Here is a 22,094-nt window from a genome sequence, read left to right as displayed (position 1 = left end):
ACTGTTTGCTACCGTTGAAAATTACCTAGGGCCGCCTCTGTATACAGTTTATACTTTTAGGAATTGGCACAGTACATAAATTATACAAATTATACAAAATCATCAAATTTATACATTTTATTAAAGGGTTAGATTTGATAGAATTTGTACAAACTCAATGTTGCGTCTGCAAAGAACTGTCCGGCGAAGCTGTTCCGAGTAGTCAGAGGGTTGTTGAACCCCGCCTCCCCTGACTACTCGGCAGCCCGCTATGAAGCATTTGCTCAGATTTTGTATAATTTATGTACTGTGCCAATTCCTAAAAGTATAAACTGTATACAGTTTGTACAGTACAGCTGCTGCTGGGTCCATTCCAGAGTCTCTAGCGCTTTCACATTTTGCAACTTTGGTGCCATGGATTTTTTTTTAATAATAAAGAAAAAACATATCTTGCTTGGAGCCTCTTGGTAATCTATAAACTTTTAGGAGGGCATAGCTGAATACTATACATGTCCACTTACAATCAAATAAGTCCAACCGGGTTCATGGAGGCTTAGAGGGAGTTATTATATGTTTCTTCAGTGGGTCAACAGCCTGTATCTGAAGCTAAATGTCATTGATTCTGTGGTGCTGTTTTTTGCTTTACCCCTGCAACCAGTTGTCCATAGACACCTCCAAGGTCATGTGGCCGGCATGACTACATGGAGCGTTGTTACCTTCCTGCAGAAGCTGTACCTATTGATCTACTCACGTTTGCATGTCGAACTGGGCCTAACAGCAGGAGCTCACCCTGCTCCCCAGATTCGAGCCACCAATCTTTCGTTCAGCAAGTTCAGCAGCTCAGCAGTTTAACCCGCTGCTCCATCAGGAGGCTGGTGTAGTCCAACAATATTTGAAGGACCACACAACTCCCATCCTTGGGATTGTTAAAATGAAAACATCTGGAACAAGGCTCGCAATTGTTTGCAGCCCTGAGATGATTGTCCACGAGTACTATTAGTATGTTACTGTGGTCCTCTGTGCAGAATATTTATTATTCTGCACTGAATGGCATTATGGGTTACAGGAAACTTGTGCCCGCACATTCCCAGTATCCTGTATTTTCCTTTTTTTCTGAGAAAGTCCTATGAAATAAGCTCATGCCATAACATGTGACTTTAGCAAACAAAAGAAGATATTCAATGCTAACTCAAGTGTTAAAACTTTTGATTTTTTTAGCATTTGCCCGAGTCTATTATTTAGTACTGTCAAAGGCCCATGAAGGGATACACATTTCTTAAATATGTAGTTTTCAGAAGCCTTTTTGGCCAGAATTTTTCACATTTATTGATCTGCTTTTGAAGTTTTAAGTTCTCCTTTCAATTAATCCCAGTAACTTGTTATGGTTATGGTTGGATCTAGAAGAATTGTGGTTCATCCTAACCGTGTTGCAGAGAAAACCAGTCTCGAAATGTGGTGTAAATTCCTAGCGTCTTCCCTAAATCAGGAGCTGGGGGTCAATTTTTGGCTCCCAGAGACTTCCATGGACTGCAGTATGCCTGAATCTTAAAAAAATACAATCCAAAGTGGCCAGATCTCAGCCTGAGATTATGTTTCACGATCAGGGTGCTTTGGATGTAGGGAGTGATGTCAATGAGTTTCAAGATGGCAATGGTTTGGTCAATTATATTGATGATGAGAGAATTATATCATATTAATCATATTAATAAAAACTTTTGTTTAAAATCACACCGGTTTAAAATCAATGTCTCAGTTGGTCCATTGTCCTTCATATCACATTAAATCATCCCAATTGCTGCTTCTATTGCTGAAACGCTTGGGCCAATCTGATGTAGCTGGGGAGTTTCACAGGTGGGGGGCCATGACTGAGAAGACTTTGCCTCTCGTCCCCACCAGTCGTGTTTGCTATGGCTGTGGGACCGAGAGCAGGGCCCCTCTTAAACTTCGTGATGGTTCATAACGGGAGATACGTTCGGACAGGTAAACAACAACAATAACAATAACAACACTTTATTTATATTCCGCCCTTCTCACCCCGAAGGGGACTCAGGGTGGATCATAGTACATATGCTCGGCAAACATTCAATGCCGCTTTGTATAGACAATACACAGACAGACAGAACAGGAGGTGGTTTCTTTCAGCTGTTTTTGGTGCTATGGAAGGTTGGGCTTGAGTCCAGGGGGTGCTGTTGTTCTATCCTCTATGACTAACAGCCTTCAGGACTTTCTCCCTTTTGGTTGCCCAGCATTTTCTGATCTTCTTTCTTTATGGCGTCGTAAAACACCTCCCCCGCTTTTAGCGGTACCTAATTTCTCTAATTACAACTAAAGCTGTTTTTGAATTGTTTAGGTAAACAATGAGCTAGGCTGACAGTTGGCAGCTCACGCCAACCCGAGGTTTTGAACTTGCAACCTTTTGGTTGATAGATCTTATAATTGCTGATGATTTACCAGCTGTGCTAAACCACCAACCCTGGGCCACAACCGTACAGGGCTTTAAAGGTTTCGGACCATACAGCCCAAAAAACTCACAGAAACCTATAATGACCCTTTTAGAAAGAGTGTTTCATCTTTTGTTGACCATAACTTTCACTGCAAGTTCACAGAACATTTTTCACGTTCGTTCTTTATCTCAGGTGCATTTTTTCATGCCTTTTCAAATACGCTTTGCTCCTGAAACTCTTCCCACAGCCTGTACACAGGTGGGGTTTTTCTCCCGTATGGATTCTCTCGTGATAGATAAGGTTCGATCTTCGATTGAAACTTTTACTGCAGACAGAACAAACGTGAGGCTTCTCTCCGGTGTGGTTTCTCTCATGGGAGGTAAGGCTTGCTTTCTGCTTGAAGCTCTTCTCGCAGAAGGAGCACGAGTAGGGCTTCTCTCCGGTGTGGATCCTCCCGTGGATGATCAAGTGCTCCTTACGACTGAACCGTCGGCCACAGACGGAGCACGTGAAGGGTTTCTCCTGCGTATGGATTTTTTGGTGTTCGGTGTGGCTCGTTCGGTGTTTGAATCTCTTCCCGCATACCGAACAAGTGTAGGGTTTCTCTCCCGTGTGGATTCTCTCGTGGATCACCACTTGCGATTTGTTTCCAAACCTTTTCCCACAAATGGGGCATGCGTACGGCTTCTCCCCCGTGTGGGTTCTCATGTGCCCAAGAAGGTTTGCTTTGCAGCCAAAGCTTCTTCCGCAAAGGGAGCACGCAAAAGGCATCACCCCCGTATGAATCCTTTCATGGCTGGTCAGGTTGGATCGCTGCTTGAAGCTTTTGCCACAGAAGGAGCAAGGGTACGGCCTTTCTTCCGTGTGGGTCCTTTCATGGGAAACCAGGTTCGTTCGCCCACTGCAGCCTTTCCCGCAGACAGAGCATTTGTAAGGCGTCTCTCCTGTGTGGACGCGTTCATGCCGAACCAGGCTGACTTTGTGGACAAAGCTTTTGCTGCAAATGGAACATGTGTAGGTCTTTTCCTGCATGTGAGTTTTTTCGTGGCTGAGCAGACTGGATCTTTGGTCAAAGCTTTTCCCACAGACGGAGCAGATGTAGGAATTTTCTTCATTGTGGCTCCTTTCGTGGACAGCCAGGTAACTTTTCCAGCTGAAGCTTTCCCCACAAATTGAACAAGTATATGGTTTCCCCCCTGAATGGATCCCCTTGTGTCCCAGAAGACTTTTCTCACAGACTGAGAATGTATATGAGATCTCGTCGGTATGAATCCTCTCATGCTGAAGAATGCAAGAGCACTGACTGAATATCTTGCCACAGACTGAACATATACATGGTTTCTCTTCCATATGAGTTCGTTCATGTCTAATAAGACTTGCTTTGCGACAAAAGCCTTTCTCGCAGACTGAGCATACATGCGGTTTCTTTCCTGTGTGGGTGATCTGATGCGCAATAAGGTCTGAACTCTGGCAGAAGCTTTTGCCACATACACACTTATAGGGTTTCTCCGCTGTATGAATTCTTTTGTGTCTCATAAGGAGTGCTTTACGGCTTAATTTTTTGCCACAGACGGAGCACTGATATGGCTTTTCACCTGTATGGGTCTTTTCATGGCTAACCAGATGGGATCTTTGACTGAAGCTTTTCTCACAGACTGAACATGGATATGGTTTCTCTCCTGTATGGTTTATCTCGTGTCTGATAAGATGTGACCTCCGAAAGAATTTTTTCCCACAGACAAGACACGCATACAGTTTACCTCTTGGATGGCGTTTTCTGTGTGTTATCAGGTAATATTTCCAAGCGGATCTTTTCTCGCCATCTAAGTGTCTGAACAGTTCCCTCCCTTTTGGAAGCATTCTTCCAGGTTTACGGTCTTTCATTTGGAACCTAGTGTTCTTAGTTCCATTCCCCAAGCAGGATAAAGTCTCTCCTATTTGCTTCTCCGAGGGATTTCTGTGCTGCCTTTCTGCTCTGCCTTCCTTCACAGAAACAAATGCCTTCTTTGGATGATGAGAGATATTCCCGTTGACTGTTCCCAAAGACATGTTATTTGTTTTTACTTCATTAGTGATGTCCCATGGAAGATGGTCTTCTTCTTTCATATGTCCGTGGCCTGTTAAAATAAGCAAAGAATTATGAAACAAGGAATATTCCTACCTAATGTTAACGAATTTTGTGGTCGCTCCAAATGTGAGTACATCTGTAATGTAGAATTAATGCAATTTGACATAATTTTAACAGCCATTTATTATTTATTTATCACACTTGTGCACCAGCTGCACCTATACCTTGAGTTGCCTGACTTAGCCATGGTAGCCCACGCCTTAGTCACATCCTGTTTGGACTACTGCAATGCATTCTACATGGGGCTGCCCTTGAAGATTGTCCGGAAGCTTCTAGTTAGTAACCAGGTTACTAACTAGATCACCGTTCAGGGAGAGAACCACTCCCATGCTGCAGCAGCTCCACTGGCTGCCGGTCCGCTTCTGGGCTAAATACAAAGTGCTGGTTCTTACCTTTGAAGCCCTAAACGTCTCAAGTCCAGACTATTTGACAAACCACATCTCCCAATATAGACCAACTCAGGCACTGCGGTCATCGGAAGAGGCCCTCCTCTCGGTCCCATCCCCGTCCCAAGTACGGCTGGTGGGAACGAGAGAAAGGGCCTTCTCCATGCCCACCCCACACCTCTGGAACTCCCTTTCTAAGGAGTTAAAGATACCCCACTCCATCTCAGCTTTCAAGAAACAGCTGAAGACGTACCTTTGCTCCCTGGAGTTGATGGTAATCCTATCATTATAGCTCTGATTAATAGCTACCATCCGTATTGGTGCCCTGTTTGCCCCACCAGCTCAATAGATATCTTGAGCAATGATCGATCAATTTGCCCCCAAGGAATTTGGAAATTGATATTAAATCATAATTTGTGTTTATACGTTGGGTTGCTAAATTTCATTACTATGGATGTATTGTTGTTGTATTTGGGCATTGAATGTTTACTTTTTACGTTTGGAATCCACCATAAGTCCTTCCTGGAAGATAGGGAGGAATATAAATAAATTATTATTATTATTATACTGACACAAAAACACAGTATGTCACGGCAAACGAGATATATATGCTGGATTTCGTATAACAAAACCACAAGTTGAACACTTCCCAAGTATCTAGGAATGTGTGACGTATTTTTGAATAATGCGTGCAGATCCAAGTAAGGTGGCCTTTTGCAGTTGACAGATCGTCATTTTGCCAATGTTTATTGTTTCCAAATGCCGGCTGAGATCTTTTGGCACGTTACCCAGTGTGCAGATGACCACTGGGACCCCCTAGACTGGTTTATGCAGTTCGGTTTTGAGGTCCTGATAACGGCTGAGATTTTCCTGTTGTTTTTCCTCAATGCAATTGTCACCCGGTATGGCGACATTAATAATCCAAACTTTTTTCTTTTCCACAGTCATGATGTCTGGTGTATTGTGTTCCAAAACTTTGTCAGTCTGGATTTGAAAGTCTCAAAGTATTTTGCGTGTTCATTTTTCACAACTATTATTGCTGTTGGGTTGTTGTAGGTTTTTTCGGGCTCTATGGCCATGTTCTAGAGGCATTTCTCCTGACGTTTCTCATCAGGAGAAATGCCTCTAGATGAACATGGCCATAGAGCCCGAAAAAACCTACAACAACCCAGTGATTTCGGCCATGAAAGCCTTCGACAATACATTATTGTTGTTGTTGTTGTTGTTGTCCTCCACCCTTCTCAACCCCGAGGGGGACTCAAGAGCAGCCTTACACATTGGCAACAATTCAATGACATAAAACAACATACAATTAAATAAACATTTATGTTAAAACGGATGAATTAAAACATCTAAACGCTTACATCAATTATTCAAATCACACAATTCGAGATCATAATCCAGAGCCTTTCCAGTTATCATTGCAGAGATTCATTTATTGCACTGCAGTTACTCTCCGAAAGCTGGGTGCCATAAGCAAGTTTTTACTTTCTTCCGGAAGGCTAGGAGGAAAAGAGCTGATTGAATATCACTGGGGAGGAAGTTCCACAGCCGAGAGGCCACCAATGAGAAGGCCATGTCTCTCATCCACATCAATCGCACCTGTGAAGGAAGTGGGACCAAGAGAAAGCCTCCCCAGAAGATCTTAATCTCTGAGATGGTTCATAGAGATAGACACATTCAAACAGGTAAGCTGGGCCAGAACCATTTAGGACTTTATAGGCTAAAGCCAGCACTTTGAATTGTGCTTGGTAGCAGACTGGCAGCAATTGGCACTGATGGAACAGAAGGGATGCCCTCTTTCTGTACATTGCTCCTATGAGCAGTCTGGCTGCCGCCTGTTGGACCATTTGAAGCTTCTGAACAGTCTTCAAAGGCAACCCCACATAGAGTGAATTGCAGTAGTCTATCCGGGCTGTACTTCCCAAAGTACAAGCGCAACTGCTGCACAAGTTTTAATTGTGCGAAAGCTCCCCTGGCCACTGCTGAAACCTAAGGTTCCAGCCTCAATGATAAATCCAGGAGAACTTCCAAGCTGCGAACCAGTGTCTTCAGGGGGAGTGTCATCCCATCCAGCACAGGCTGTAACCCTATGCCCTGTCTGGTCTTGCGTCTGACCAGAGGTACCTCTGTCTTGTCTGGATTCAATTTCAATTTGTTCACCCTCATCCAGATCGCTACAGTTGCCAAGCACCAGTTCAGGACCTGATCAGCCTCCTTAGTAGCAGGTAGAAAGGAGTGACAGAGTTAGATGTCATCTGCATACAGATGGCATCAAACTCCAAAACTACGGATGCTCTCTCCTAGCGGCCATGACTCAATGTTATGGATTCCTGGGACTTGCTCACTCTTTGGCAAAGAAGGCAAATGACTTTGTAAAACTACAGCTCTTATTACTCCATAGCATTGAGCCATGACTGTTAAAACAGTATTAAACTGCTTTAATTCTGCAGAGGAGATGCATCCTGCATATCTCTCTACCTCAGGTATGGGCAAACCTTTTGACAAAGGGGTCGCATTGCATTTTAAAATTTGACAGATGGGTGGAGAGTGTTTGTGTGAACTAATATAAAACCTGCTCTCCATTTGTAGAAGAAGTTGAGTAATACGTGAGTATATGCAGTATGGTCAACTTCCAATGAAGGACATATAAAGGTCTAGAGAAGTGTTCTCTCTAGAGCTCTCAGGGCCCCTTCTATATTGCCATACAACTCAGATGATCAAAGCAGGTAATCCACATTATCTGCTTTGAACTGGATTCTCTAAGGCCCCTTCTGTACTGCTATATAAAATCCAGATTATCTGCTTTGAACTGGGTTATATGGCAGTGTAGACTGAAATAATCCAGTTCAAGGCAGATAATGTGGATTATCTGATTAGATAATTTGGATTATATGGCAGTGTAGAAGGGGTCTGAGTCTATGCTGCCATATGGATAAAAAAGCGAGCACATAAAGGAGCCTTCTTAAATTTAAATCAGGAGTTGAGAGGCGAGGATCCAACTTCATACAAGTACGTTGCAATTAACAGGACGTAGGGAGTTTGATGCCCTTAAATGTACTAACTGCATAAATCTAATTAACAAATTGCATGTTTATTTCTAGGAGGTGGCTGCGTGTAACAGAAGAACAGTTTGACCATCTTTTGCACGAAATCTTCCCCCGAATTCAGAAGCAAAAGACAAAGTTTGGGGAGCCAATATCTGCAGCTGAGAGGCTCACCACTATGCTCCAGTATCTAGCCACAGGAAATACATTCAGAGACTTATCGTGGGAGTTTCGAATTGGCGAAAGAACTGTATCATATATCATCTTGGAAACATGTGCAGCTCTTTATGAATTCTTGAAGTACACATTTGAAGTGCCAACATCAAAAGAGCATTGGAGAGCTGTTTTTCAAAGCAATTTCTAGATTGGTGGAATGTGCCACATTGTTTGGGGGCCATTGATGGAAAATATATTGTGATAAGGAAGCCAATCAACAGTGGTTCCCATTACCACAATTATAAAGGAACAGAATCTATTGTCCTTTTAGCAGTTGTGGATGCTAATTATAAATTTTGGTACGTTGAAGCGCAGTAGGTAAGAATTAATTTAATTATACCAAGGGCTTAAAGCATGTTCTTCATTTTGATTTTCTAGATATATTGATGTTGGCACACAAGGAAGGATCAGCGATGGAGGTGTGTGGAACAAATGTAATTTAAAAGAGCTTATAGATGTTAACGCTCTTGACATGCCCCCAGCCCATCCACTTCCAGGTCAAGACATACCCACTCCATACGTCTTCTTAGCAGATGACGCTTTTGGATTAAAACCATATATCCTCAAGCCGTATGGGGGAAATGATTTGACTCTGGAAGAACGGATATGCAATTACAGGTAAGCATTCAGTGGGTAATGCAGTTGTATCTTGCAGCATTATACCAGTGAAATAGTATAATAAGGAAACCTTTGACCTTGGAAAATTGATATAGTAATAGTTGTATTTAACGTATCTTTTGATTATTTTCTTGTAAAGAATTTCACGTGGCCGCCAAGTTGTAGAGACAGCTTTTGGAATTTTTGCTAATAGATTAAGAGTAGGCTTGGGCAATCCATGGTTCTAAATGGTTCTAAAGTACTTACAAAATTAAAGTTCTGGTGGTGAAAATTTCAGAACTCTAACAAAACTCTCAAAATTTCATAATAAATGGCAGTTCCGAATTGGTTCTGTCATTAAAATCACCAATAATGAAATAATAATTAAATTTTGAAAGTTTTGTTAGAGTTCTGAAATTTTCACCACCAGAACTTTAGTTTTGTAAGTACTTTAGAACCATTTAGAACCATGGATTGCCCAAGCCTAATTAAGAGTATTTCTAAATCCCATCTGCTACAGCCAGACAAAGTGCGCACATTAGTACTTGCTGGTTGTGCACTTCACAACTTTTTAAGGAGCCATGAAAGCACAGAATCATGGCCAGTCAATTATGTGGACAGAGAAGATGTGGAAACTGGTACCACTGTGTCTGGTGCCTGGAGGACTGAGATTCCTATACAGCCCGGAACAGATCTGCATCTTTCACAAGTGGCCACCACCTACTCCAATTATTACAGCACAGAGGCAAAAGCTGTGAGGGAGAATTTTAAAGCATTTTTTACATCTGATGTTGGTGCGGTGTACTGGCAACATAGTTTTGTATAGCAGTTATTTTATATATTTTTTAAATGTAACTGTACATATTGATAATAAAACAAACCTTTATTAAACATAACATGTTACAGTAGTCTACTTTATTGCCAACAAAATGCTAATTTACTGCTTATTGGTCCTTGACCGTTTGTAATATGTCAACAAGATACCCTGTATTTCATATTTTGCTTCTTCCCGCAAGTCTTCACTAATATTCATTAAGCTGAGAGCGACGTGGTTACCGAAATTTTGTTCTACACATGTTGGGGTGTTGCTTTGCTTGTTTGCCAGGTAGTCCACAGCCTTCTTATATAGCTCGGACCGAAGAGAGGGAGATGACACAAGCGATGTCTTCTGTCGCTTTCTTTTATTCTCCTGTCTGTCGACTGTAACTCCATCGTCCCTCGGATGAGGACTTGACCACTGACTGTTTGTTGGCGTTACTGAATTACTTACTGAGTTCATTGTGTCATGGCTACATGACGGGGTATTTGGCTCTGTGCTTTGAATTATGGTCAAAGGTAACTCTTGGAACTCACTTGCTTCAGTGCACATCAAGTCCTCTCTTTCTTCTGTAACTATAGGTTGACTACACTTGTCCTGAAATCAATACCAGCACTGCATTAGACATGTTGTGGTGTACATGGCTAATGCACATGTTAGAATGTGATATTTGTACATCAAATCATCCATAACTGGTCCAAAGAGACAATCAGTGTTCTAGGTAAGCAACTATAGTGTTACCACCATCACACCATACAGTTATGTAGCCTATATGTTCGCACTTACATTTTCAAGGGAGATGCTGAGGTTGATGGTATCCTCACTTTCATCTGCCTGCATGGAGTCCCCAAGGAAATCCATCTCCTTGAAGTATGGAAATCTGATTTTGTGCACATTATTGGTGCCCACTCCAGACAACTTTGATTTTTGCAGCCTTGACAGTTCCCTCTTGTATGCATCCTTCATATTTTTAAATTTTTTACTAAGAATCTTGTTTGCTGTAAATTATAATGGAAATGTTCAAGTTGTTATTTTCACTTTGATAATTGGGATATGATGGAACAGATTATAGCCTACTACATCATACATATCCATAGTCTACTTACAAGTGATGTTGATACCATGTTCAGAAGCTAAAAGGTCTCTTAACACTGTCAATGTGGAATCCCTCCTGTTCTTTTTGTAATAGTCCACATGACTTGGATTCCACAGATGTGGATTGGCTGTAGAACAAAGATTTTATTATCTCTCACTGAATATATTATTAATAGAAAACTTATTTCCATCTAATTTTGTGAAAATCTAATATTTTTAAATGATTTATCTCTGGATAGAACAACTTCACAAAACACTTTGTTCCCACATTGTTACTTCTGCACAATGATAGTCTTTTGATCTATTGCTTTTTATAAGTATGATTTTTAATCATTTTTATTGCTAGATCTGAATAACCTATAATATTAATCGGTCTGTTTTCGTTCCGAAACAGCATGGGAAGAACGTGCCAAAACATGGATAGTTTTCGGCTTGGAGGGGTTACCAGCCAAAAACTATTTATATTCAATGTTTATACTATTTTATTTTTAATATGGAATCTATAAATCATGTAATTTACTTACATCGATAAAATTCTATAATTTCTTTTTCAACTTTTTCGTCATTAGGATACCCTGAATCAAAAGACAAAACAAAACAAAGAAGTCATATGTTATGTTCTAACAGCCTGCATGGGAAAATCAGCCCAACTGGTTGGCAAGAGTGGGACCCTTCTTTGTTCTCTTTCAGCTGGGAGGCAAGAAGCCCCCGGTGGCGCAGTGGGTTAAGCCCCTGTGCCGGCAGGACTGAAGACCGACAGGTTGCAGGTTCGAATCCGGGGAGAGCGCGGATGAGCTCCCTCTATAACAGCTCCAGCTCCTCATGCGGGGACATGAGAGAAGCCCTCCACAGGGATGGTAAAATATCAAAACATCTGAGCATCCCCTGGGCAACGTCCTTGCAGACAGCCAATTCTCTCAAACCAGAAACGACTTGCAGTTTCTCAAGTCACTCCGGACACGACTAAAAATAATAATAAAAAGCTGAGAAGCAAAACAGTTCCAAGTGTTAACTGCCTGTGGCAGAAGGTCTTTTCACTGGGTTGTGTTGCACTGAATTTTATTGCTATTACTAATTGATTTTCCACTCTTGAGTTTGTATGTGGCTGAGTAAGTTACCTTGAATTATATGAGAAATGTCAAAGAATGAGATAGTAAACTGGGTTGTTGTAGGTTTTTTCGGGCTATATGGCCATGGTCTAGAGGCATTCTCCCTTGACGTTTCGCCTGCATCTATGGCAAGCATCCTCAGAGGTAGTGAGTCTGTTGGAACTAGGAAAAAGGGTTTATATATCTGTGGAATGACCAGGGTGAGACAAAGGACTCTTGTCTGCTGGAGCTAGGTGCAAATGTTTCAACTGATCACTTTGATTAGCATTTAATTGCCTGGCAGTGCCTGGAGCAAACTTTTGTTGAGAGGTGATTAGATGTCCTTGTTTGTTTCCTCTCTGTTGTTGTGCTGTTCTAATTTTAGAGTTTAGAGATAGTAAACTGCTAAATAAATATGTCAACCTATCATTTTCTGGGCCCTTTACCTGAGTTGGTACCTTGGATGGTTCGACTATCCTCGCACCTCTGGTGATCCAGGACCCATGGCTCCTCCTCTTCTTCCAGCTTTATGATCACATCAGGAAATTCTGTTCAAAGACAAGGTGCGAAGGGAACATAATTTAAAGGCACATTGGATTATGCAAGGGACGTGAAGAGCCCAACTTACACACATGTCCACTGTATGGCCCGGATTCCTACCTGGATCAGGCTCTGATAGAACTTCCTTCTCCATCATGACTGACTGATCCAGAACCCAAGGGTCTTCCTCTTGCTCCAGATGGTAGATCAAGCTGGGCTAGGCAGCTGGAAGGCCTGCTCAGGGAGAAAGGAAAGATTGGATGGGACTCATCTTCTGAAATATGAACAAATCAGGACTACTCAATCTGCCTGTGTTTCATGGAGGACATATATTTCTCCTTGAGGCTTCTGCACTGCAATTATTTCCAGCTCTAGGAAGCATAACCAATGATGAGAAGGGTTTCTAAGGGGATCACACATTCACAAATCCTATTCTAAGCAACTTATTAACTCTACCAGATAGGAAGTGGCTAGTTATGTAAATATACAATATACAAGTTGAGTATCCCTTGTCCTACACCAATTTCCTCATCTTCCCAGGTTCTTTGAAGTCAAGGGTGGAGAACCTCTTTCAGCCATGTTTAACCTTTTATGTATTTATGGTTTTATACTGGTGTTTATTGATATTGTGGCATCGAATTACTGCCTGTATTACCTGCTCTGAGTCCCCCCCCCCCCCCGGGAGGTTGAGAAGGGCGGGGTAAAATGCTGTAAATAAATGTTGTTGTTCATTCATTCAGTCGTCTCCGACTCTTCGTGACCTCATGGACCAGCCCACGCCAGAGCTCCCTGTCGGCCGTCACCACCCCCAGCTCCTTCAAGGTCAGTCCAGTCACCTCAAGGATGCCATCCATCCATCTTGCCCTTGGTCGGCCCCTCTTCCTTTTGCTTTCCACTTTCCCCAGCATAATTGTCTTCTGCAGGCTTTGCTGTCTCCTCATGATGTGACCAAAGTACTTCAACTTTGTCTCTAGTATCCTTCCCTCCAGTGAGCAGCCGGGCTTTATTTCCTGGAGGATGGACTGGTTGGATCTTCTCGCAGTCCAAGGCACTCTCAGCACTTTCCTCCAACACTACAGCTCAAAAGCATCGATCTTCCTTCGCTCAGCCTTCCCTAAGGTCCAGCTCTCACATCCGTAGGTGACTACAGGGAATACCATGGCTTTTACTAGGCGGATCTTTGTTGCCAGTGTAATGTCTCTACTCTTTACTATTTTATCGAGACTGGACATTAAATAAATAATAAATAATAAAATAAATAATAAGTGATGAGCGGGACAAAGACAAAAAGAATGAAGCCAAAATATCAATATGTTAAAATTCTTATTGCCAACGACAAGGCTTTGGGAGACATTTCAAATATTCAGGATGGGGGAAAAACATGTACAAAACCTAGGAAATCATGTCACTGTTCTATAATGGATGAAGGAGGCATGACCATTTGTGAAAGCCCAACAGCCACACGGTTGCAAGTCTACCACTCCTGCTTGAAGTAAGTATTAGAGAAGTAGTAGGAATGACCTAAAGAGGCCACATTTCTCTAATTTTCTCATTGCTCTCACCACCTCTGCTTGCTGGGCTCGGTGGGAGTGATGGGTGCCTCTACTGACTTTTTAGAAGTGCCTTCCCATCGCCCCCAGCTGCCTCCGCCGAACTTAGCAGGTGAAGATGATGCAGGGCCATGAAAGGGCATGTTAGGCAATCCCTTGATGTCCGAGTAAGATTGTCCTCCAAGTTCGGTGTCCTGAAGGTGCGTACGTAGGTGACTGTGGAGCCCTATTCTTGAGCTGCATGTTCTTCCGCAGTGGGGGCATTGGTTTCCAGGTGAAAGACGGACCCGGTCAGAGTTGGCTTGACATGCCTTCCACTTGGCATGTTTCTCTCTTTCGCCCTCCATTCATGCCTCTTCAAATTCTACGGCACTGCTGGTCACAGCTGACCTCCAACTGGAGCGCTCAAGGACCAGGGCTTCCCAGTTCTCTGTGTTTATGCCACAGTTTTTAAGGTTGGCTTTGAGCCTGTCTTTAAAACCTTTTTCCTGTCCTCCAACATTTCATTTTCCGTTCTTCAGTTCGGAGTAGAGCAACTGCTTTGGGAGATGGGCATTCGGACAACATGGCCGATCCAGCAGAGTTTATGGCGGAGGACCATCGCTTCAATGCTGGTGGCCTTTGCTTCTTACAGCACGCTGACATTTGTCCGCCTGTCTTGCCAAGAGATTTGCAGGATTTTTCGGAGGCAACGCTGATGGAATCGTTCCAGGAGTTGCATGTGACATCTGTAGATAGTCCACGTTTCGCAGGCATATAGCAGGGTTGGGAGGATGATAGCTTTATAAACAAGCACTTTGGTATCCCTACGAATGTCCCGGTCCACAAACACTCTGTGCTTGACACAGCAGCAAATGAGAGAGGGAGAAGCCCGTTCATTCTGCACACAGCTGGGGGCGGGCTTTTGGCGGTTCCCTTCTCTTCCAGCCGAGGCTTTTCTAGTGGCTGCGGCTGCAAGGAGCTCACACATCCCAGGCCTGGCAACCAGGCTGAGCTGAGTGTGCCTTCCCCGCATGAGCTCTGCAAGGGCCTGTCGCCGCCTTCTCTCTCCGGTCTTCCTTGAGGGCCTTGTCACCACCCTGTTGTTGTCGTCACTGTTTTTGTATGGCTCCAAGCTTCTTTTGACCCGAGGCTCCAGAAAAGCCAGGCAGCCATTCCGGAGAGGGGGCGAGGACAAAGGAGGAGGTGGTGACCCCTCAGAAACGTCCAATTGACCCCTCTGGGTTGAGAACCGTTGGTGTACATAGAATCATAGAATCAAATCAAAGAGTTGGAAGAGACCTCATGGGCCATCCAGTCCAACCCCATTCTGCCAAGAAGCAGGAATATTGCATTCAAATCACCCCTGACAGATGGCCATCCAGCCTCTGTTTAAAAGCTTCCAAAGAAGGAGCCTCCACCACACTCCGGGGCAGAGAGTTCCACTGCTGAACGGCGCTCACAGTCAGGAAGTTCTTCCTCATGTTCAGATGGAATCTCCTTTCTTGTAGTTTGAACCCATTGTTCTGTGTCCCAGTCTCCAGGGAAGCAGAAAACAAGCTTGCTCCTTCCTCCCTGTGGCTTCCTCTCACATATTTATACATGGCTATCATATCTCCTCTCAGCCTTCTCTTCTAAACATGCCCAGCTCCTTAAGCCGCTCCTCATAGAGCTTGTTCTCCAGACCCTTGATCATTTTAGTCGCCCTCCTCTGGATACATTCCAGCTTGTCAATATCTCTCTTGAATTGTGGTGCCCAGAATTGGACACAATATTCCAGGTGTGGTCTAACCAAAGCGGAATAGAGGGGTAGCATGACTTCCCTAGATCTAGACACTATGCTCCTATTGATGCAGGCCAAAATCCCATTGGCTTTTTTTTGCCGCCACATCACATTGTTGGGTCATGTTTAACTTGTTGTCCATGAGGACTCCAAGATCTTTTTCACACGTGTTGCTCTCGAGCCAGGCATTGTCCCCCATTCTGTATCTTTGCATTTCGTTTTTCCTGGACCCTGGAAGTAGCATGGTAATATGGTAATAACAGTAGGGATTTGAAACCTAGAAAGCATACACATTGATTCTGACATACATTTTTCCGGACTACAGCAAATTTCATCAGATGCATGAAATGTTAACCCGAGGTATTGTAAACCGACAACGACCAAAATGTTTCTGCTGTAATTAAAATGTTAGTCTTTAAGATGCCGCTGGCTGGAAAAGAACAACTGTTTCTTTCACTTCATATACAACTCTCTTTTGTTTTCTTATCAGCTCAGTGCTATGATTGATTTGGTTTGGGGATGATCTCTAAATGTTTGCCAGAGGCCCAAGAGTAATAAATCATAATGCAAATAGCTACACTCCCTCTTTCAAACTTTTAAACCACATCAAACAAAACAATCATCTGACTGTAGCCCAAAGGGGGAAAATAAATGCCATGCTTAGAAGGAGAACTCCTTTGGTTCAGATATATCAGGTTTTGATTCCAGAAACTCATAATTTGTTAAGAATTCTCTATTTGTATATTTGTGCCTTCAGGTCACCTGTTAATTTATGCTGACCCCATGACTTTCATAGGGTTTTCTTGGCCCTCTTCAATACTGCTATATAAAATCCAGGTTATCTGCATTGAACTGGATTATATGGCAGTGTAAATTTAAACAGAGTCCCCAGTGGCGCAGCAGGTTAAAGCGCTGAGTTGCTGAACTTGCTGACCAAAAGGTAATGGGTTGAATCCAGGGAGCGGGGTGAGCTCCCGCTGTTAGTCCTAGCTTCTGCCAACCTAACAGTTCGATAACATGCAAATGTGAATAGATCAATAGGTACCACTTTAGTAGGAAGGTAATGGCACTCTGTGCAGTCATGCTGGCCACATGGCCTTGGAGGCATCTACGGACAACGCCAGCTCTTTGGCTTAGAAATGGAGATGAGCACCACCATAGAGTCAGACACGACTAGACTTAATGTCCTTTACCTTTACCTTAAATTTAAATAAATACAGGATATCAAAGCAGATAATCTGGATTTTATATGACAGTGTCGTAGAAGGGGCCTCAGAGATGGTTTTGTCAGTTTTTTAAGCTAAAATGTAACCTACACACTTGGTTTTGTTGGCAGTCCCCCATCCAAATCCTAACCAGGGCTGACCCTGCTTAGCTTCCAAGACTAGATAGGATTTGGTGCCTTTAGAGTTCTCTCTCTATTGACCCAAAAATATATCGTTTGAAACCTGATATAAGAGAGGAAAAAGGCTAAAATAGAACAACCCTGTGATTTGAAATGGATTATCCAAACTGAATTGCGTTCATTGTCTCTCCAAACAAAACTAAACAAAAAAAATCAATTCGTGATTACAAACAAGCTTTCTACATCTTGTCATTATTATTTATGGAGTCACATGAGGTACTGTTGCTCTGATTGTTAAATACAGATTGAGCTTCCCTTTCTCAAAATGTTTCCAAATCCAAAAAACCGTCCATATGTGTGGCTGAGAGTGGATCTACACCGTCATATAATCTAGTATCAGATCTCAGATTATCTGCTCTGAACTGGATTATATGAGTTTACACTGCTATATAATCCAGTTCAAAGCAGACAATCTGGATTCAGAAACTGGGTGAAATGCCAGCGTAGATGGGGTCACCTTTCTTTTCTGATGATTCAATGTACACAAACTTTGATTCATACATGAAATTATGTATTAAAATAATACCTTATATAAATAAAACTGTAATGTTCGTTTGTGCGATTAACAGAACTCAAAAACCACTGGACGAATTGACACCAAATTTGGACACAAGACATCTAACAAGCCAATGTATGTCCTTCACTAAAAAAAAAATGATTTTGTCATTTGGGAGTTGTAGTTGCTAGGATTTATCGTTCACCTACAATCAAAGAGCATTCTGAACCCCACCAACAATGGAATTGAACCAAACTTGGCACACAGAACTCCCATGACCAACAGAAAATACTGGAAGGGTTTGGTGGGCATTGACCTTGAGTTTTGGAGTTGTAGTTCACCTACATCCAGAGATCACTGTGGACTCAAACAATGATGGATCTGGACCAAACTCTACACAAATACTCAATATGCTGAAATGTGAACACTGGTGGGGTTTGGGGAAAATAGAATCTTGATATTTGGGAGTTGTAGTTACTGGGATTTATAGTTCACCTACAATCAGAGCATTCTGAACCCCACCAACAATGGAATTGAACCAAACTTGGCACACAGTTCTCCCATGACCAACAGAAAATACTGGAAGGGTTTGGTGGGCAGTGTCCTTTGGTTTTGGAATTGTAGTTCACCCATATGCAGAGATCACTGTGGACTCAAACAATGATGAATCTGGACCAAACTCTACACGAATACTCAATATGCCCAAATGTGAACACTGGTAGAGTTTAGGGAAAATAGAATCTTGACATTTGGGAGTTGTAGTTGATGGGATTTATAGTTCACCTACAATCAGAGCATTCTGAATCCCACCGACGATAGAATTGGGCCAAACCTCCCACACAGAACCCCTATGTGGGCCACAGCAACGCGTGGCAGGGAATGGCTAGTTGTATATAAAATGACCATCAGTATTGTGTACAAGCTGTATATGAAACAGCAACTAATTTCATCTTGTGATCCATATGCAAATATTTTTTAAAATCTTCCCAGAATCCAAAACATTCAACCTGCAAGTGAGGGTGCATCTACACTGCAGAATTAATGCAGTTTTACCCCACTTTAAGTGCCATGGCTCAATAATCCAGAATCCTGGGAGGCATCAACACTCTTTAGTAGAGAAAACTGAAGATTTTGTAAACCTGCAACTCTCAGGATCCCATATTATTGAGACATGGCAGCTAAAGTGGTATCAAACCGCATCAATTCTACAGTATAGACACACCCCAGGAATCTAAAAGCCTTGCTGATCCACTGGAAAACATTCACCCACCCTTTTCCCTTTTCCATCTACTGATAGTCCTGTTGAAAAGCTAATCTGAGCAATTCCTCCACCTCCTTCTTGACTGCAGCTTCCTTATATTTTCTTTCCCAAACCAAAACCTGGAGTTCTCACCTGGTCTGCCTTTCAGAAGAAGGAAAAGAAGGACTTCAACTCTCAAGGATAACAGGGTGATGTTTCCAAGGGGAGCCCTTTTTGTGTTGCACCGCTATTCTTCTTCGGCCCGCTTACTGCATCATAGCGGGAATGCCTACTTTCTGTCACGTGACTGAAGCCGAACCAGAGGGCTGGCAGTGCAACACCTCATATCCTTCCGTGCTGCTTCCCTTTGGAGCAGCCTGAAATCTAGAAGACACTGAGTTGCTGGGAACCGAATGCAATGTCTTGCATTTTGGATGATGATGAAAAACTACATTGCAGGATACCACTTTAACTGCCATGGCTGAGCTATGCAATTGTGGGACTCACATTTATAAGGGTTTGAGCCTCCTCTGCCAAAGAGTGCTGGTGCCTCAGCAAACTACAAATCCAAAGACATTAACTGCATTATTTCTACAGTGTAGGTGTGCAGGTACAACTGTACCAGGACCTCCAATTTTGTTCGCTTTGCATTGAATGTTTGTTGTAGTCCTAAGTTTCAGGGACTCTGCAGATAGGAGGCTTTTTTGGCTGCAATCATAGGGCAAGCCACCTGTCAATTATAGTTAGGTTCCTTGGTCCCACCCCCTTTTGGGTTTTTGGAGGGAATAGGAGCCATTTTATTTATTAATTAATTTATTTACTTTGCTTATATACCACTGTTCTCAGCCCGGGGACGACTCACAGTACAACATAGGAAGAACAAAATTCAAGACACAGTATAAAAGCAATTCACAATTCAGCATTATACAAAAACATCGTCAATTACTACAAAAACCATTCAGCGTCATCTCATCGTCCAAATCACAATCCAGTATCATTTTGGGTTCAGTCCAAACAGAGAAGCTTTTCATGCAGGACATAATACCAAGAACTCCTGTAGAAAGCTTCGTCTTCTACGGCTTGGCCGGGGAGATATACAGCCCACAGCTTGGCTGGGGTTATACAGCCCTACAGTTCCTTTGCTGAAAGACTTCAGCCAGCCATCACAGAAACCTGAGTTCTTTTTCCCCTGGAAGTCTACAAAGCTCTGCTTGGTAAGGGTCACTCGCGGAAGCCAGAAGCAGTTGGTACCGGGTGCAGGGGCTCCACGCCAACAGAGGCAAAGACAGACTGCCCAGATTAGAAGTTAAGGATTTCCCCATTAGTTACAGTTATGAAGATAGTGCCTGTTCCCTGTGGACAAGATTGAGAGAGAGCCAATAGACTGTTAAGAAAGCCTTAAAGTACCTGTTTGTTTTCATTAATAAAGAACTTTGTTGAATCTTTAAGCAATCTAAAGACTCTGTTTTAAGGAAATCCAAGGGCCTTTAATCTGAGGCAGCCCCGGTGTCCCGTTGGGCACATAGAATTTATGTCCTGTCTACAGTCTTATGCACAGGCCCAGCGTACGACAGCACAGTAGGGTGCATCCACTCTGTAGAATTGATGCAGTTTGGACCTCCTTTTAACTGTCATGGCACACTATGGAACCCTGGTTGTTGTAGTTTTACAAGGTCTTTAGCCTTCTCTACCAAAAGTGCAGGTGGATCACCAAAGGACCGGGTTGTGGCGCAGCTGGTTGGGAGTCAGCTGCATTAAAATCACTACTGACAGGAGGCTGATTCATGAAGAAAGTCAACAAATCCTCAAAAAAATCCCCCCCAAAACCCGAATACTACTTATTAGGAATTATGGACGCAGATATAAAATTAGATTCAAACGAAGACATTATGTATATGATGACAGCCGCCAAGATTACCTTTGCAAAACTTTGGAAACAAAGGGAAATACCGGAAATAGACCAGTGGATAACAAAAATAAATGAAATAAAAGACATGGATAAGTTAACCTTTTTTACTAAAAAGGAATACAAGAAATCCAAGCAAACATACAGGTCAACCTACAGGTCAAGAAATATGAAGAAGAGAAAAAAATAAAACTAACCAAGAACAATACACTAAAACTGGATTCAAGGGTGGTTAAACAAGGTTTTACATACTTTATTTTTACATATATTATCCTCTTTCTTTTTATATAACTTTTAAAATAAAATATGAGTCATAATTTGGAAGATCATGTATGAAGTATATATTTCGAACCGTGAAGGATTAGATGGAAGTCACAATTTTTACATTTTTATTCAATTTTTTCCTGAGGAGATATTATTAGGTAATATTATTAGTTTTGTATCATATTCTCTCTTTTTCTTTCTTTTCCTACTTTCCTTTAATCAAATTGTGTCCCCACTTTACCTGGATAACTATTTACTCCTCTTTTACTTTTATTTCACTATATTAAATAAAAATTTACATGAAAAAAATCACTACTGACAGAAAGGTCACGAGTTTGAAGCCAGGCCGGGTCAGAGTAAGCTCCCAGCCATTTGTCTAGCTTGCTGTCGACCTTTGCAGCCTGAAAGACAGTTGCATCTGTCAAGTAGGAAATTTAGGTACTGCTTATGCGGGGAGGCTAATTTCACTAATTTACGAGGCCATAAAAATCTCCAGCAGTATGCAAAAGAGTGAGGAAGTACTCCATCGGTGTCACAAGTGGATGGTGAAGTGACGTCTCCCCCAGTGGTTGAAATTCAAGCATACCCTCATGACGCTGGAAAGTTAAATAGCCTCTGTGTGTCTATCTATATATATTGAGTGTCTATGGCATTGAGTGTTTGCACTGTGGGTCCCCTGCAGGGTGAGAAGGGCGGAATATAAATACTGTAAATACTGTAAATAAAAAAATAATAATTAAATAAATTGCAAATCCCAGGATTCTATCGAACTGAGCCATGGCTGTGAAAGTATCAAACCCCATTAACGTCAAGTATAGAAGTACCCTATTTATTTATTTATTTATTTATTTATATAATTTCTATCCTGCCCCTTTCAGCCCGAAGGTGACTCAGGGTGGCATACAGAACCAGCACAATTAGATGCCATATATAATTATATACATATCTCAGTTAAAAGCAATTAAATTATATCATAATACATATAAAAACCATAGAAACAATAAAAACTTTATAAATCTAATCCTAATTGTGGCTAAATGAGATCTACGATAATGTGCAAAGTGTGTCACTTTATTCAATAACAGAAGAGTGGGGTAGAGGGATAATAGTCAAATTCGGAGTTGTGCTGCCATC

General features: G+C 42.2%; 1 protein-coding gene across 8 annotated transcripts; it reads right to left on the bottom strand.

Moving 5' to 3' along the window:
* Nucleotides 1-1,973: 1,973 nt before the first annotated feature.
* LOC132765243 (zinc finger protein 271-like) lies at nucleotides 1,974-19,065 on the bottom strand. Of its 8 annotated transcripts, none has more exons than XM_060759480.2 (6): nucleotides 18,944-19,065; nucleotides 12,458-12,571; nucleotides 12,244-12,345; nucleotides 11,234-11,284; nucleotides 10,721-10,837; nucleotides 1,974-4,540 (listed from the first exon to the last, which is right to left on the bottom strand). In XM_060759480.2, the coding sequence occupies exons 2-6, from the start codon at nucleotides 12,492-12,494 to the stop codon at nucleotides 2,607-2,609; spliced, it is 2,241 nt and encodes a 746-aa protein (XP_060615463.2). In that variant the 5' UTR covers nucleotides 12,495-12,571; nucleotides 18,944-19,065; the 3' UTR covers nucleotides 1,974-2,606. The 8 variants fall into 8 exon arrangements, with proteins under 8 accessions (XP_060615463.2, XP_060615464.2, XP_060615465.2 ...); XM_060759481.2 differs by having other exon boundaries at nucleotides 12,256-12,345; XM_060759482.2 differs by lacking the exon at nucleotides 10,721-10,837.
* Nucleotides 19,066-22,094: the final 3,029 nt, after the last annotated feature.

The sequence above is a fragment of the Anolis sagrei genome, chromosome 2 (assembly GCF_037176765.1).
Source record: "Anolis sagrei isolate rAnoSag1 chromosome 2, rAnoSag1.mat, whole genome shotgun sequence".
Classification (NCBI taxonomy): Eukaryota; Metazoa; Chordata; class Lepidosauria; order Squamata; family Dactyloidae; genus Anolis; species Anolis sagrei.
This window is presented reverse-complemented; position numbering and strand designations above follow the sequence as displayed.

What these genes read in the sequence shown, in the direction of transcription:
- LOC132765243 (XM_060759480.2), bottom strand. Translation starts at nt 12,494, where the DNA reads ATGATGGAGAAGGAAGTTCTATCAGAGCCTGATCCAG. An exon ending in TCTATCAGAGCCTGATCCAG is followed by an intron (nt 12,346 to 12,457) that starts GTAGGAATCCGG and finishes GTCTTTGAACAG; the next exon opens with AATTTCCTGATGTGATCATA. An exon ending in CATCCAAGGTACCAACTCAG is followed by an intron (nt 11,285 to 12,243) that starts GTAAAGGGCCCA and finishes CTTTTGATTCAG; the next exon opens with GGTATCCTAATGACGAAAAA.